General features: G+C 30.9%; 2 protein-coding genes across 4 annotated transcripts; one reads left to right on the top strand and one right to left on the bottom strand.

Annotated features, from left to right (window-relative positions):
- Positions 1 to 1,095: 1,095 nt before the first annotated feature.
- Positions 1,096 to 3,527, top strand: LOC113859377 (GDSL esterase/lipase At3g14820-like). Its single transcript, XM_027492170.1, has 5 exons — positions 1,096 to 1,366; positions 1,663 to 1,793; positions 1,913 to 2,143; positions 2,955 to 3,210; positions 3,334 to 3,527. Exons 1-5 carry the CDS (start codon positions 1,096 to 1,098, stop codon positions 3,525 to 3,527), a joined length of 1,083 nt encoding a protein of 360 aa, XP_027347971.1.
- Positions 3,528 to 10,239: 6,712 nt separating this feature from the next.
- On the bottom strand, positions 10,240 to 17,880 carry LOC113857607 (histidine kinase 1-like). Of its 3 annotated transcripts, XM_027489680.1 has the most exons (14): positions 17,570 to 17,880; positions 17,104 to 17,346; positions 16,181 to 16,978; positions 15,670 to 15,917; positions 15,041 to 15,200; positions 14,773 to 14,899; positions 14,587 to 14,676; positions 13,826 to 14,020; positions 13,603 to 13,672; positions 13,352 to 13,394; positions 12,911 to 13,051; positions 12,150 to 12,835; positions 11,699 to 12,092; positions 11,333 to 11,573 (listed from the first exon to the last, which is right to left on the bottom strand). In XM_027489680.1, exons 1-14 carry the CDS (start codon positions 17,753 to 17,755, stop codon positions 11,358 to 11,360), a joined length of 3,597 nt encoding a protein of 1,198 aa, XP_027345481.1. In that variant the 5' UTR covers positions 17,756 to 17,880; the 3' UTR covers positions 11,333 to 11,357. The 3 variants fall into 3 exon arrangements, with proteins under 3 accessions (XP_027345480.1, XP_027345482.1, XP_027345481.1); XM_027489679.1 differs by having other exon boundaries at positions 10,240 to 11,573; positions 11,699 to 12,835; XM_027489681.1 differs by lacking the exon at positions 17,570 to 17,880 and adding an exon at positions 17,442 to 17,509 and having other exon boundaries at positions 11,212 to 12,835.
- Between the last annotated feature and the right edge of the window lie 334 nt (positions 17,881 to 18,214).

Here is an 18,214-nt window from a genome sequence, read left to right as displayed (position 1 = left end):
ATTGAAAATAGAATAATTGTTATCTTAAAAAATGGATATACATAATTATCTTATTTCGAAGGAGCTCACGTAAATGTGTTTGCCCGGCGTGTTTGCATGCAGGCTTAACCTGAGTGTATTGGTGTATACGCAATGTCATGTGAGCTAAACGTGCATGCAATTAAGTAAAAACATGAAATATAATAGTGCTGTGACATGTGATATTGTGGAGAGCATCTGAGTAACCAGACAGTGCCTATGATGTGCAACATTAAATGTGAAAAAGTAATGAAAAAAATAAATCTTTAAAATTTTTTAATTTATCATTGTTTTATATTATTATTGTCATGGGTCTTATAATTTTCTACAAATTTGTACGTTTTAAAACTCATTTTCTTTTGGTGTAACAAATAAAAAATATTTATTTATTTTAATATTCTTCCACTTTTTTATATTAACTTTCAGAAGTGAACAAGTTTTATTATATTTATGTTTTTTAATTAATTAGACTTAATTATTTTTATTATATTTTTTTGAGTTTTTTTAAAATTAATTAATAGCAATTAAAAAGGGAAGTGCATAATAAACACACAACACGTTATTGCAAAAAAAAACAAAGATGATCTTTTACACTCTTATACGGTAGAGCTATTATTTATTGACTTGAATGTTATTAAAGTCATTTTTGTAAGGTAATAATGCTACAAATCAGCATTGTACAAATGGTAGCAAACAACTTACCACAAAATGAGACTGAACACGTTAATGCATCTTGTATATATGAAGTGAGCAATATATCATCGTCGTCCATTATTATATTTCCAGAGAAACAAATTTGTGGACTTTGAGGTGCATTTTAATTATCAAGTTAGAAGAAAGAAAGAACTACTCAATGATATTAAAGTTAAATGTCAAAGATTTATTGCAAATGGATCCCCACACTCTTGTGTTACTATATATTTCAATTATCACCCTTATCACTAGGTAAGCTTGCGTAACTAACACCAACAAGTAAATGGTTTATAACAATCAACAAAGCTAAACATGACCATATCCCCTTTATAAGTTTATATTCCTAGACACTGAAACAAAACAGAAGTGTGAAAATCAACTCACATGATGAAACTTTTTACCCTTAATTTTCTTTATATCTGTCCTCTCCTTGTTCTGTTTTATCCAATTGATGCAACAGCCATGTCACAATCTAATAAAATAAACTTCACAATTCCTGCTGTTATTGTGTTTGGTGATTCAATCATGGATACTGGAAACAACAATTATATTCCAACATTATTGAAGGCTAATTTCCCACCATATGGAAGGGATTTCTTTGGAGGGAAAGCCACAGGAAGGTTCTCCAATGGCAAGATTCCTTCGGATTTTTACGGTAATTCCAGTGCTAACTAATGCTTGTTAACATATTAATACTTGCTGATTCAATAACATTTAGACCAACAGCTTATATAAAATAATTTATAATTATCATAAACTAATAACTTATTTTCTTAAGGTTCTTGATATAACTTAATGAAATAAATTATTTTAGTTGATTCTAATAAATTTAATTACTAAATTTATAATACAAGTTATTATTAAAAAATTATTTAGTAAATAATTAAATAAGTCATGTTTAAGAAAAATATTGTAATAGTTGACTGAGCTTGAGAATTCTCATAATTTCAGCTGAAATATTTAAATTAAAGGATGCTTTGCCACCCTATCGTGATCCAAATTTAAAGACCGAAGACCTCTTAACTGGAGTGAGTTTTGCTTCTGCTGGTTCAGGATGTGATCCTCTTACAGTTAGATTAGCGGTATTTATCACTATACTTTACAACCATAATCTCTTTTTGGTCTTTAATTTTTTTATGCTATTTCCAACTTTGCCTCACAGATAACGCTGCAACTTTCCTTTTCTAATTTTTCCTTTCAGTCGGCGTTGTCGATTAATGATCAATTGAATATGTTTAAAGAATACATAGAAAAACTGAAGAAAGCTGTGGGAGAAGAAAAGACGGCTTTCATTATTAGGGAAAGCTTATATATGATAAGCACAGGAAGCAATGACGTTGCAGTGACCTATTTTTTGACACCATTTCGGAGGAATATTGATATCCAAGAATATACAAGCAACCTCGTCAAAGTGTCTTCAGATTTTATACAGGTATGTTCTTTTTATGGGAAAATGCTAAAACTATGATCAATGCATGGATTCAAGAAAGGACCACGTGTTAATGCATGTCCCATTGAACGTCTCCATATCAATACATCTTGATATCCAAATTATTGATTTTTTTAACCTCAGTCTTCATTTTTCTTATTTTCATCCCTCTTATATTTTACTACCTCCATTTTTTTGCACTTCAATAATTCAATTTTGTTTATTTTTCATCACTTTCTAAAATCAATGAATAATTATATTTTTTATAATATATCTGTAATAATTAATGTGTATTTTTGTAGAAGATGATAATGAAAGAGATATTGTAAATTAAGGGTATCATAGAAAAATTAAATAATAATTTTTATAAAATTTAGATATAAATTATTTTTTAATTCTAGTACAAAATATATTTCAAAAATTATAAAGTACACTAAAAAATTGTCTGCTTTGAATGTACAAGTTTTTTTTTTATTATTATTTTATGAATACACTAAACTAACATAAACTTTTGCACAAACTCAAATTCCATTCGATCAAAATTAATTCTATTCAATTTTAAAATAAATGGCCTTGATGTCAGTCGATGATAACCTGTTGAAAAGTTCAGCTTTTAATTTTGTAGGAAAAATGTCCTTTAATAGAAAAATGAAAATTGGTATAACTATGATACATATCCTTTTCTGATAATCTCTTAAAGAAGAATAGGTTTAAGTCATCCTAAAAGTTATCTATCGTTTATAGATGATAACCACAAACTTCCTTTTATTAGAAATTTCACATGTTGATGGAAAATTCATGAAATTAATTGCAGGAACTTTATCAACTGGGAGCAAGAAGGATTGGCATGCTCAGTTTAACACCACTGGGATGTGTGCCAATACATAGAACACTACTAGGAGGCTCACAAAGAAATTGTGCAGATTTAGTAAACGACGCTGCCATGATGTACAACTCCAAGCTTTCTTCTTCAATTATGGATCTCAAAAAAAGCCTTCCAGAAGCTAAGCTTGTGAACCTTGAAATCTATAGCATAATGGATAATATTATCCGAAACCACAATCAGTTTGGTAAGTTGCATGTCTTAGCTGAATTTCATGGTACCTATTTTAGATCCTAATATTTTTATTATTAGAAAAATATATTGCTATGAATATTATGGTTCACTAACTGACTCATTATTTGTGGATCAGGTTTTGACGTGGAGGGTAGTTCATGTTGTGGCCTTGCAAATATTGAAACTGGTCTTCTCTGTAATTCTCTCACCTTAAAAGTATGTCCTGATGCTTCTAAATATGTGTTTTGGGACGGTTATCACCCCTCAGAGAAAACTTACAACATAGTTATCTCGAAGACTATGGAAAACAACATGCATAAGTTTAATTGAAAATACTTTAGTTTTTACTCCATCAAACCTAATCTCAGTCGGGATTATCATAAATATATTGGACTATAGTTTATGAATGAACAAAGCTTGTTCCTGATATCTTAAATTATATGTTTTTAATTAATGTTATTTTTCTATTAAAGCCACTAAAATTTTATCGTTTATGAATTATATAGTACCATTAGAAGGTTTGACTGTGGTGGTAACGATCTTGGGTTACGTTGTGCTTTATAATGAACTTTGAACGGATAAACTTATAAATAGAGGTCTTTATGATAAAAAAAAATATTAATATAAAAAATGATAAAATTTCTCTCATAAATTACAAATAACTTATGTTTATTCATTTTTATATTAATTTATTTTTCTATAATTTTTTAAAAATTTATCCAAATTAGACCTATGTTTTATGATATTAAAAAAAAACAAGTAAAATATAAAATGAACAGGAAAATATTTAATAATAATTATAAATATTTAAAAGTAAAAATAAATAAATATGGTTATCTTTCTAAGCATATTTGTATACCCTATAATATCATATTCATGCTACCATGCGTAATGATGTTAGAAAATATGTTTCTTAAATGTTATTACTTCTCTTGTTGATAATAAAACATGTTTTTTTCACTAAAACGAGACATGCTCTTTCTTTTACCACAACTATCTTTAATTTTTTTTGTATGTACTCTTTGAATATATGTAATTAATCCTTTATTAATAATGTCAACTGATATAACAAAAATGAAAAGAACTGTTATAAAATATATGTACGATAAAATTGAAAATAAAATTATAATTTTTGACACAAAAAAGAAGCTATAGTAACACAAGGTAATGATTAGTACTATTTTAATTAGAATAGATCATATCTTGAACCGATCAAGGCAAAACACATGTCTATTAAGAGGTTATCAATCTTCAAGTTTGCATCAAGATAGAGTGGTAAAATCTATTATGAGAATGTTTTTATACTAACAACTCCTATTGAATCTTCTAAAGTGTTAATAATAAATTTTAGTTAGTATTTAGAAGTGTCAAAATAGTCTTAAATGATCTTGCTATTGCGAAACTTTCCCGTCAAATCCAATGAAATCTCTTTCATATAGTTTGAAATTTGTTGTCATATACATTACAATATAAGATATAAGCAGTGTTCCTAATATCCAAAAAAATTGAATTACCAAACCTTATAATAGTAGAAAACATATATTTCATAGTTTTAGGTTCTGACATAGGTATATATTTAATGGATAAAATAGAGGAAGAAAAGGACACAGGTGAAGAAATATAAAAGTTTAAGCCCTTCTTCTTTTTTTAAAATTCTCCACTCAAAACAATTTTTTATGTTATGTTTTCATTATAAATAAGTTTATTTATTTATTTTTAAAATTGTGTTTGGATTGACTTCATTTAAAAATAAAGTTGGAAAAAGTCAAAGCTTTTTTTTTTTTTTGCAAGAAGATTGACAATATTGTTCTTCTATTCTCTTGGTATATGGTTGTATTATGACGCTCAATGACTTGTGAGAAACTTTAAGGTAGGTATTTTATGAAGATAACATTGAAAGAAACGATATTTTATCTTTTTAATAGAATAAAATTTATTAAGTTTGTATTCTTGTATTCTTTACTGTACATTTTTTTTTGCTAATTTTACTATACATTTTTATTATAACTTGTTTTGACACTAGTCTTTAATTTTTTATGTTACTTTAACTAATTTTATTCTTACGAAACATCAATGTAAGAAAGAGAAAAAAGAACTTTACAATTTAACATAATTAGCATGAACATGTTCAGTCTCATTTTGTGGCAGGTTGTTTGAATGTTTGCTATGATTAGTTTTTTTTTTTCCTGTCTCACCATGTTTTTCATGTCTAAACACTGCACAATCTCTGCATATTATATGTTCTTTACATAATTACGTGTTCACATACAATACCATTATATTTTATGTTTTTACTTAATCACATACACGTTAATCACATTGTATACACACTAACATTTAGGTTAACCCTATACGAGCTCTCTCAAGATAATCGTATATACCCATTTTTAAATATAACAATCCATTCTGTTTCCAATTGATGTCATTCTCAGCCATTATCATCACTCCGCAACTATAACTGTAGAGGTATCAAATGAGCTAGTCCTAACCCATGTGGGCTAGGACCAAAAGGCCAATTGAACCAAAATGCTCACAATATGAAAAAGCTCATAGAGTCCAAAAGCCTATATAGGATTAAGTGGACTATAGTTAATTCATGGACTAACTAATTTTAAAAAAATTATTAATTATAAAATTTCTTAACATGTTATTTTATAATTTTATTTGAGAATTAATCATAAAATTTATCATGTTTTAATCTTTTTATACCATTATATTTTATTTATTTATTTTTATAAAATTATCTTAAGAACATTACATGTTTAATAAATATTTTTAAAGTCACAAAGAGATACAAAATTAATCACAAAATAATATTAGTTAAATTTATTAATTCATTTGTTATCAAATTATCAAAATATTTGAAATGATTTATTTAAATAAAATTTAATTTTTAAAAAAATATAAATATAATATTGTCATTGTAAAAATCATAGACATGCGATACTTAATATTACTAAATTCATGAATGGAGAAAAGGCATTTATGAATTTAGCAAAAATTAATGAATGTCAAATTTTAAAATTTGACTTATCTTAATTTAATATAATTTATTTTTAAAGTGAAATAATTTGATTAGATAGAATTGATAAAAAAATATTTTTAAAATACATTTTTATATTTAAAATATAACTTTAAATAAAATAATTTAATAAAAATAATAAACAAATACATGTGTCTTTTATTAAAAAATATTTATTTATTTATTTTTATAAAATTATTTTAAGAAGATTAAGTGTTCAATGAATATTTTTAAAGTCACGATAGAAACACAAAATTGACAATAAAAAAAATAACGATAACTAAATTTGTTAAGTCATATATTATGAAAATGTTTGAAATAATTTATTTAAATAAAATTTAATGTGTTAAAAAATAAATAAAATATTCTCATCATAAAAATTATAGACAAATAATACTTAATATTATAATATTCATTGATGTAGAAAAGTAACTTGTAAACTTAACAAAAAAAAATAAAATGAATATTTGTAATTTTAAATTTTGGTTGATTTTAGATTGATAGAATTTTTTATTTTTAAAATATATTGTTTATAATTTTAAATAAAATATTAATAAAAATGATAAATAATACATGTACTTTTTATTTAAAAAAATAGTATAATATTTATTAATTACTTTTTAAAAAGTGTGGGCTAACCCACTTTTGACCCTAACCGTAAGTTAGATTTTGTTTATATATTAGGACTTAGGGTCAGAGTAAGTCTACTATGCATGGAGCTTAAAAAAATTGAGGTTGTAAAGTGGGTTGTGTGAGGAGACTTGAGGCCAAATTGACACCTCTACATAACTGCCAAGCCCCAATCCTAAATCCCATAAGCTGACACTTCTTTTTGCCTTTATTTATTTATTTATTAATTATGTTATCCTTAGTTTGGGGTATAGTATTGATTAGAAATATTTTTTATTAGATTTAATACTAGATATTTGGTTTTGACTTTTGGGTTAATAAAAATAGTTGCAATTATTATTATCTTAAATTACTATTATCTAAGTCCTTTTAGCTAGCAAATAAACTCATAAGAAGATAGGTCATAGAACACATTCATTTTGTATTACTATATTAATTTCAGTTAGTACTATTGAGTTTTATAGCAACAACTGAAGTTTTAGCCAGAAAACAAGTTAAATATGACTATTTCCTTTATAAACTAATATTGCTGAAAGTCAAAGTAGAAGTATAAAATTAAAATCATATAATAAAGTATTTTATCTTTATATTTCTTCACTTGTATCTTCTTCTTCAAACCATATGAGAGAGATTTCATTGGAGAAAATTCAAATGAAGGTTTTGTAATGACAAGATCCCTTTAGACTATTTTGGTACTTCTAAGTGCTAACTAAAACTTATTATTAACACTTGTTAATGATTCGATAGAAGTTGTTAGTACAAAATTATTTTTATAGTTAATTGATCTTAAAAATTCTCATGATTTCAGTTGAAATACTTAGTATAAAGAAGACCTTGCTATCAAGTTAAAATAACATTAATTATCATCTTGTGCTATCACAGTCTCTTTTCTATGTCAAAAATTATAATTTTATTTCCAACTTTGTGTTACATATATTTTACAATAGTTCTTTTCATTTCTATTGTATTAGTTGACATTGTCAATAGAAGATCAACTACACGTGTTCAAAGAGTATATAAAGAAATTAAAAACAATTGTGAGAGAAGAAAGGACATGTCTCATTCTAGCAAAAAAAAAATGTTTATTGTGCATAGGAAACTATGACATTCCATTAACATATTTTATGACACTATTCCGACAGCATGAATATGAAATTGCAAGTATACAAGTATGCTAGTCAATATATCTTTCAATTTTGTGCAGGTATGCTTTTAATGTGAACAGGGTAAAGTTGATAATAATAGTTGAATTATACAAAGAAACATATATTAATGCCATGCCCTTTTCAACATTGTTATATGTTCCACGTTCTGCTATTGCATTTTATTTTTATCATTAAGTTATAATCCATTGTATAGTTTAATTCTATACTTTGTTAGCAAAATGTTCTTTTAAAATGAAAATTAAAATGAATACAACAAATACAATAGGATGTTGGTTAAATCATCTTAACCTTATAATACATAACTGTGATAAAATAATCTTTTATAATGGTTTTTCCATTGGCTAAGATGTTAACATTAACATTACTTTTATTAGAATAATTGACATTTTTTTTACGGAAATTCCATGAATTTAATGAAAGAACTTTATCCATTGGGAGCAAGAAGGATTGTAATAATTGGCTCATCACAGGTAGGTTGTGTGCCAGTGCAAAGAACAGAAAAGGACGAATAGAAAGGAACTGTGTAGAATCAGTAAACTAGGCTGCCATGCTCTACAACTCCAAGCTTAAATCCAAGATTATGGCTCTCAACACAAGTCTTACAGATGCTAGGCTTATCTACTGAAACCTATGAAGAATTGAATGAACTTATCCAACACCACAATTGGTTTGGTAAATTTTTCCATCTATAATTAGCACTAAAAACTTTTAAGTTGTTTCAGCACAACTAAATCTAATGCATGAAGCCTTTGGTATGTTATAATATTTTTATTATCATGAAAATATTATTCTAAAGGAGGAAAAAGACTAATAGTCAAATTTCTACATTATAATTCACAAACTGACTCATTGCTTGTGGAATAGGATTTGAAGCGGAGGATAGTGCATGTTGTGGCATTGCAAATGTGAAATTTGGTCTTATATGTAATCCTCTCTCCTTAAAAGTCTGTAAAGATGTCTCTAAATATGTGTTTTGGGACAGTTATCACCCGACAGAGAGCTTACAATATTCTTGTCTCAGAGATTATGAAAAAGAACATTGATAAGTTTGTTTGAAAATACTTTCCTTTTTTAAGTGAACAACTTACACTCCAGTGAACCTAATGTTGAGAAGGGAATATCAATAATATATTGGACCAGCTTATGAATTATTTTCTACCATGAAAGTTCAATTACAGTAACAGAATCCGTTTATCTTGTGCTTAATTAATAATGTAGTCAGAATAGACCCGATAATGCTACTTGCAACACTTTCAGTTTCGATCAATAAATGTTATCATTCCATAGGAAAAGGATATTTAGATGAGCTAGGAATAAAAATAAAGTTAAATTAGCTAAAACATATGTTAGTTTGTGAAGAGGACACTATGATGAAGAGATTGTTCCTACTGAGCACAAAATTATGTTAGTTTAACTCTTCATTAATTTTTTTCATATACAAGACTATTTTAAAATAACAAAGTCATAGGAGGTCAATCAAAAAGGAAAATTAATATAAAAAATTGGACCACCAATCCACCATAACTCCTCTTTATTAATTTTCATATCCCAATTAAATAACATTGAATTGCTCAAATAATAGAAACATCGGTAATACTTCGAACAAATCACAACAGTAAAGGCACTCATTTTTGGCATGGCTTTGATCGTGAAGTTATGAAGGTAGGACAAGCAAGCATGGTTATGGAAGACATCTCAGCAGAAAACTGTAGCCAGCACTTGAGAAACTGCCCCGAACGCGTTACTATTAGGTGGTCCAAAAATTGGACCCAACGAAGGGTTTATTACCTAATTAATACATTTTTAAAAACTATTTTTTGTTGGAGTTTATTTTTGTTATGTCACGGCGCGTATAGCACCTTGGTTTGACAATACTATTTCCAAACCAGGTCTTATCGATATAGGAGATCTTTCAATTGAAAAGATCTATCAACCTGAAACAAAGGAAAAAAAAAAAGTCTATTTAATTTTTTTTTTATTTAGTTAAACTAATGATTTGTTAAAAATCATTTCTTTCATAACAATGTCTTTATCATTTGATTCAATAGAGTTTCTTTAAATAAGAATAGATTCGATAAATATCGATAACGCTCAATAGAGTATTAGAACAAAAAAAAAATTCATTAAATAATGAACTATTGGTTCCAAGCTCTGACAATGAATCAACAATTTAAAATACTTTCTTTGCATGTTGGTTTATATATAGATATAAGAAGATATGTTAAGAAGCCCCTTGACATCTTTCATCCGCAAAGAATTCTCAATGTGAAAACCCAGACACAAAAGCCTCCAATTCACTATCTACTCCTCACAAGAGTCTTACCACCCAAAAAGAAGAAACAAAAAAATCTTCACAAGAGTCACCTTGACAATTGATAACAATAAATAAATTAGGTAACTTCAACAAAAGTTCTTTTTTGTACAAAATGCAGTCATATTTTGTTGAAATCAAGTGTAAATTGAGTCCCACATGAAATGAGATATGAGTAAATTATAAGGAGATGACCCATGTACCCATAGTCCTGAAGTTTTGGGGTTGCATTGTGGTGTCTTACTCATTGTAAGGCTCCTTACCTAAAAACTCTTCAACCAAACGGTGGTATCAAAGCTAACAATATGGAATCATGGTCAATGTGAGAAGTGCACTGTAAAGGAAGCGGTGACACTAGATGATCCATGTGTAGAGGGTGAGGAGCCCAAAAAGTGTCGCTAAGTAGATGACAGCTCACGTGGTGTAGACCATGGATATTCATGATGGAGAAAACTTCTCCTGTGAAGGGAGCCGATATAGATGATCCATGGTAGAGAGTGAGAAGTCCAAAAAGTGTCGTTAAGTGGACGACAACTCACGTGGTGTAGACCATAGATACTCATGATAGAGAAAACTTCTCCTGTGGAGGGAGCCGATATGAATAGATAGGTTTACACTTGAGGAGGAGTGTTGGAATCAAGTGTGAATTGAGTCTTACATTGAATGAGATATGAGTGAGTTCACACTTAAGGGAAAGTGTTGGAATCAAGTGTGAATTGAGTCCCATATTAAATGGGATATGAGTAAGTTAGGAGTTTATAAGGAGATGGTCCCATGGACTTAAGGTTTTGGGGTTGCATTGTGGTGTCCTACTCATTATAAGGATCCTTACCTAAAAACTCTCCAACCCAACATATTCACATAAAAGAGCAACAAAAGTTTAGTAACTTGATGTACAAGGAAAATTGGATTACATTTCTGGAATGCACATGTTAAGCCACGCTTCTTGTGTCGTTAATATTTGGTAAACTTCTATACATTTCTAGATTGTCCAAGCCAACCCTTTATTAACTTCACGACAGTGTCAAAAGTCAGAATGTCCTTCTTGTGAGTGAAAGAATGGTAGACTCCATCAATTTAAAGTCAATTGGCTTTGTTAAATAGGCATCCATGCCCACTTCTAGGCACTTGGCTTCATCACATGACATTGCATGAGCGGTGAGAGCAACAATTGGAATGTGCAAGCCAGTTCCCACTTCTGATTTCCTGATTGCTTTTGTTGCCTCGTAGCCATCCATCTTTGGCATCTGTTTTTATTTATAAAAAACAGAAGGAATAAGAACATCCAACATCAAAGCCAAAACACAGTATGATATTTACATTCTTTAAAGCATTATTAGCATTAATATATACATTTTCTTCTAGCTCATACCTGACAATCCATTAGGATTAAGTCATATGGAGGGCCACTGAGAATCTCAGTTTCAGAAGATCTTGTGTTTCTGTCCTTCAAGAGAGATTCCTTTCTACAATCTTCAACATTAGGCATGCCATTCAGAGCATCCACTGCCTGTTGTCCATCACCCACAGCAACAACAGTGGCTCCCATTTTTTCAAGCATTATGGTTGCTACCCTTTGAATTACTGGTGTGTCTTCGGCAAGCAATATCCTCAGACCTTCAAGAGATTTCTTTCTGCTTGTTGCTCTACCTGAGCTACTGGCCCTATGTGTTTCACCATATTCAGACCCGGTTGCAGAAGATGCTTGTTTTGGGGAGGATGATTTTAGCGTGGCGTCTGCAGTGATATCATTAGAGTTGAGGCTGCTTTGACATAACCCTTCCTTCCTAGGATTATTATCTTCCATATATTGATTTGTTAACTCAACTAAGTTATTAATCTGGTATTGTGATGATAGATGAGATTTCACCGCCTTCTCTCCATTAGCAATAACAAGATTAGAACCACTCATTTCTGATATGTCAGAACCATCTGAGCTTGCAACATCACATTGAGTATAATCAATCTCAAGACTCTCATGCAAATCACCCTCTTTCATTGTGCTTCTTGGAGTAGTCATGTTTTTCTTTTGTAGCTCATCATTTTTCTCCCTCATGACAGCTTCCAAAATATGAATCATTTTTGTTTTGTAAAGGGGTTTGCTCACTGTCAATGTATGTCCTTTCCTGCGAAGCTCCATCTTTATTGTATTGGAGGAGTCATGGTTTAGTATCCATACAAATTTCGCTCTCCCAGAGTACTTGTGAAGCAAGTTGAGTTGTTCCTTCCATATATCTGTGCTCAGGTCAAGTAGTCCAATGTCAACAGCAATGACAGAAATTGGGTCTTTTAATTCCTGTATGCTCAGTAGTTTAGACTTTAAATCATCATGCACTGAATAGTGTGCATCAAAGCCATCATTACGAGCTGAACTTCTTGAATGAAAGAGTTCCCTCAGAATTTGTGTTAATCCATTCCATTCAGATGCCTCCATAGTTACCACCCCGTTTTTCTGTAACCACTTTGATGTAATTGACCGGCCCACGTTTCCATGTAGTGCAAGCAGTACCTGCATTGACACCTCTTGTTTCAAGGCCTGCTTATTATCTTTTCAGTCATTGAGTGCCAAGGTGATTCTACTCACCACTAAGCCTTTGTTAGCAAAATCTACTTGACAATGTTGTTCTGTGGCATGCACGGGTGCACTGAGACAAAGGTATAATCTCATTAATGTTCCTGGGCCCTCCTTTCTGACAACCTTGATTTCTCCACCCATCTTATTAACCTGCCACTCCAGAGTAATAAATCGATAAAATGAAAATACATTCAACTCATAAGACGTGTCAGTTGAGAATACAAAGGACAGATTCAAGTGAATTTTAGACCTCGTTATGAAACCTGACTCTGCTAAACAGATTAAGATTTTCTTGTTTGTGTTAAGTCTAGAATATGCAACTGATATAATAAAATTACATATTTCTGCTGGCACAAGCAGACACCTCTTGACTTTCATAAAAAACATGCATTATGAATGGTAATTGTGCTCGACTTTAGTGAACTTTTACATATTAAGTATCTTACTCACCAAGGTTCTGACGATGCAAAGACCAAGACCAGTGCCTCCATGTCTGAAATGAGTAAAGGTTTCAGAATTTCTTGAATTTTCAGCACATAACATTCAGAAGGTCCTAATACTGTGGTTGGATATCAGTTTAAATTAATTGGAAATTCAGTGACAATCTTAGTGACTCATAATATATGGTCATGTTAAATTTGTTAGCTAAAAAGTAATTTTTGGCAAATTTATATCTTTGTTAAAACTTTAAGTCGACTTACAGTCTAGTAGTTGATGGATCAGCTTGTTCAAAGCTTTCAAACACGGATTCCCATTTACTTGGGTCAATACCTATGAATGCACGGGATGCATATGAAAATTAGATAGCCATAAACATGGAAAAAACATAGGAAACAAATAATTAGTCTTGAAACTGATTTTTCTTTTGCTACATAAGGGAAAGTTTTCAATGGAGTTCGTCCAGGCAAGTTTCTTGATTCATACCACAGCCTGTGTCATCAACTTCAAACCAGAGTATCATTTTGTTATCTCTAGTAGAGGTCCTCTTTGCATGGTTTTCTTGCTGCTTAACTCTGGCCTTTTGTGAACATCGTGATTTTTTTTGCTGAAGAGGAAATTTTGCATTATCACTGCAAGAATTTGGGTTTTCACACCATCCTCTCAGAATAATGTGACCCGCTGTAAGCCATTCGAAAGAGTTGAGATTAGTCATCCGAGTTATAGTGCTTCATTGTCATTGATCCATAATAATTGAACCATTTGATGAATCCTTGAAATTCTCAAAAGACATGCTAATAACGACTATTGATATGAACACAATTTTCCTCAGCAACAATAGATTAGACAATATTTTCCCCATTGAATAATTTGAACTTGTATACATCAATTCAATTTATTTGAATAGAATGATATCTTACATTTTGAATTAATTCAAATGAATTTGGCTAAATATTTTGTTAAAATTGAAAATATATAGCTTTCATCATAAGTAAGATATACATGGCCTTAAAACAAGAAGCCTTTAATTATCTACTAATCTTAATGTTTATTATTATTAGAACCAACTTTTATAATGGTGAATATGGAAATCATTTTCAATGAATCATTTATGAATTTTTGTGAGATTTTTTGCTGAAGAACGTAAGTTTCACATAATGATAATACTTTCTCTTACCTACAATAACTTTTCTATTTAACCCCCCTACCGTATGGAGAAACTTCACATGAAAAAAGGTTTGACTTACATAGAGTAAACTTGATTGAGTTGTTGACCAAATTTGCAAAAATTTGAACTACCCTAGCAGAATCACCCCGAACTAGCTTTGGCATATCATCTGCAATACAATAGTTGTCAGAAATTTGTTTTGATGATTACTAATAATCTGATTTTCATTGTAATTTAACTCAAACAGACAAAATAAGATTCATACCAGACAGATCTAAAACAGTCTCGACATTGTGGTTAATGCACTGCACAGAAAACATATCTACAAGCCCTTCAAGCTCCCGTCCCAAGTCAAATTCTGCATCTTCTAGGACCAGTTTTCCAGATTCCACCTACAAAATATTAAATACTTTTGGAATGAATGGAGTTTTGTGGCAGTGATAAAGGAACTTTTGACTGGTATTCATTTCAGTAATTGCTGTAAGTGTGAGATTACAAGTTCTTCGACAAAAGGCTTAGCTTATATAGCTCACCTTGCTCAAATCCAAGATGTTGTTAAGTAGACGGAGTAGGGCAGTTGAGCATTTTCTTATTTGAGTAACAGTTGCACATTGTTCATTTGTGAGACGATCATCAGATATAAGAATGTCAAGTAACCCAATCACTGCTGCCATTGGTGTCCTCAATTCATGACTGTAATACACCCGAGAAAAAGCTATTGAATCACATTTGTGTTATGCACAAAAGCAGAATCTTCTAAGACAAGCGAAACAGATTGGTAATCCTGATTTTAAATATGTTACTAGTTCTCCTTGAAGGAAGTGAAGAAGTATTTTTAGCTTAGAGTAGATTTTGTGTACAGGATTATTTATATTGTCTTGTTTAGTTGTTTATGAGCACTGTTTCGAACAACAATGAGGTTTGGGAATACATAAAAGATGTTTAATGTAATTGTCTCTGACTCCTTCAGCCTCCGGATCAACTGTTAAACTTATTTTCCATGTTCTCTAAATTAGAAATTCGAATCATAAATTGGATAAAGCATATGACATATATGCGTTTGATAACAAGAGAGACACCTACGACTGAGGTATTCATTCTCCATTTTATATGATTTGAGCTTAATTATTCTTTAAATTCACACTAAACTTGAAAAACCAACCTCATATTTGCAAGAAATTGACTTTTATAGTTGCTTGACGCCTCTGCCTTCCTTCTTGCTTCCAGGTGACTAATCAATTCTGCTCTAAGTTTCATTTCCTTGGATACTCCATTTGTCAATATCAAAATGCAAACACATCCAATGACAATAATACACAATGATGCAGATATCAGAATAACCAGTGTTTTGAAGGCTCTTTCATCTGCCTGCCCCATGATATGCTTTCTAGGTATGATGATTACACCCACCTGCACAAAGTTTAAGCTTCTGGTAAACAATCAGAAGGATAAAAATTATAAGAGCAGTTGGTCAGTAAAAACAGTACTAGATTAATAGCAGGAGAAAAATTTCCAAGAATTTACTTTTAGTCAGAAATCATCAAAGAAGAAAAAAGGAGTGACCATTAAAAAATATTCTACTACATGATCCTTGATAGATCGTTGTAAGATTCTAAACGCATTGTAACACATAAAATCAAATGTAATGAACAGATGCAGTGTCTTGAAATGACCAGAGGAAGTCTCTTCATGTTTAGGAAGAATGAATCAATGTAATATTCTTGGTGGCCTAGCCTGGCGTTTTCTACATGAACCTCGTGGCTTGGAGGGAAATTTTTCCCATAGGTTTTCTGTAGCCACTGAGCTCCCTCTCTTATTACATCATTTTCACAGTCAACAGCCATCTTAAGCTTAGGTGGCTTTGTTGAATTTGACAATAGAGGTGCATTTGTGGAAGTTGCAAGTAAGTAACCCTCTTGGGAAGTCAAATACATATGACCACTGTGCAATTCAACTAGTTCTTTCATGAGCTGCCCCACACTATAAAGTGCAGTAGTGACACCCACAACAGCCACAATGCTTTTATTATAAGAGTCCCACACTGGCAATGCTGCAGAAAGCAATGGTGAATCTGTAAACTTGCTCACAGCAACATGCCATGAAGCTACACCATCAGGTACTTGGGAGAGGCCAGCTATATTGATTGAGTCTTCTGGTGCAATTGGCATTGCTTTTCCAATCTTCTCACCACTGACAGGGTCAAGTGGTTCGCGGTACCAAATTGCAGACTTGTTATCATGAATGTCTTTGTCATTCCAAGCTTCATGCATTGAAAGTGAATTGATCTCGTTATAGCCATCGGCAACAATGGAGTAGTTTGCAAGATCAGAGTAAATATAAAAGGTGTTATTATCCTTCAGGTCTCTATGGAATGCTTGGACAAATCCATTCTTGTATTTCACAGTTATTGAATTGAGAGCTTTTCTACTAGCAAACAGTGCCCATGTTACAGCCCTCATTGCGTCATACATCTGGTAAGAGGTGGAACAAAACAATAAGAAAACTGCTTAGTGCGACTAAAAATTGTATCAAACACTAGAACAACATAACACAATCTTAGTATAAAAAAAAGTACAATGAGTAAATTAAGGTCAACCTCAACTTGGTCTGCAAGAGTGGCGAGGTTGGTGTGGCTTCTGATGACATACTGAGACAGCTTAACCTGAGCTGTTGTAATTTCAGAAGTAGAGTTCAAAACGTTCCACATCCTCAAGATGGGGCGTTGTAGAAGTTCATAACGCAGGTCATAAGCCAAGCTGTTAAGAGATTTTGTGGTATAAATCTTTGTGAAATGCCATGTCAAGAAAGTGAGTAGACCAATCAAGATGGCTAGCATGGCCTGCATATAGCAAAACAATAGCTTAGTCGAACAAATTGAACCTTTAATTAAGCATAGGCACACAAAGGGTGTAATAATCTTTCAATGGAAACTACCTCTTTTTTAGCATTTTAAAGAACATATAATGATTATAATCTCTCCACACACCAAAAATATTGTAAGTGCATCTAACACGCAATTGAGACCAAAAATTATAATAATCTAAGTAGAATATTTAACTGACCATGATTGCAAGGCGAACCACAAAGACACTGTAATAGGATGAGAGACATTGAGTGCTGGCATATTGGAATTCTTCCTTTTCCACATCTCTGTGTAAATTTCTTCTGCCAGTTGGAGTGTTGCTTTTCTTCCAAGAAGTCGCAAAACTATGCAATCTATCAAAAAAGTGTCTGCAGTTGGTACCCATTGGCTACCTTGTACCTGAAGACCATACACAACTTCTAGAAGACGTTTTGGTCTTTGTCTTCTGGCACATATGACTATCTCACTGTAATTGTACTTGAAGCAGTTATGAGCATATAAGATAGCAATCCATCTTGTCTGTGTGCAAATGAGAGGGGGATTAGTTTTTTTTTTTTTTTAACAAATTTTAGTAAGTAGCAATTATTTAATATTTACTACTATAATTATATATTTCTGTGGTTTGCAGAGATAAGCCTTTCAGTGTGTTTTGTTCTTTTCAGAATTGAAGCCTTTAATTAATTTTCCATAATTGATACGAAACTAATTTGTAGAGATATTGTCGGACACTAAAGCAAGATCTTTATCGGTATTTTTAATACGTCGTTAAAAACATACAATAAAAAACTAATATATTTTTGCCAAAAACTAGAGTATTTAACATTATTAATATGTAAAATTTTAT

The sequence above is a fragment of the Abrus precatorius genome, unplaced genomic scaffold (genome assembly GCF_003935025.1).
Source record: "Abrus precatorius isolate BTA unplaced genomic scaffold, Abrus_2018 Scaffold2, whole genome shotgun sequence".
Classification (NCBI taxonomy): domain Eukaryota; kingdom Viridiplantae; phylum Streptophyta; class Magnoliopsida; order Fabales; family Fabaceae; genus Abrus; species Abrus precatorius.
Note: the sequence above shows the minus strand (reverse complement) of the source record. Positions and strands in the feature narration are given on the sequence as shown.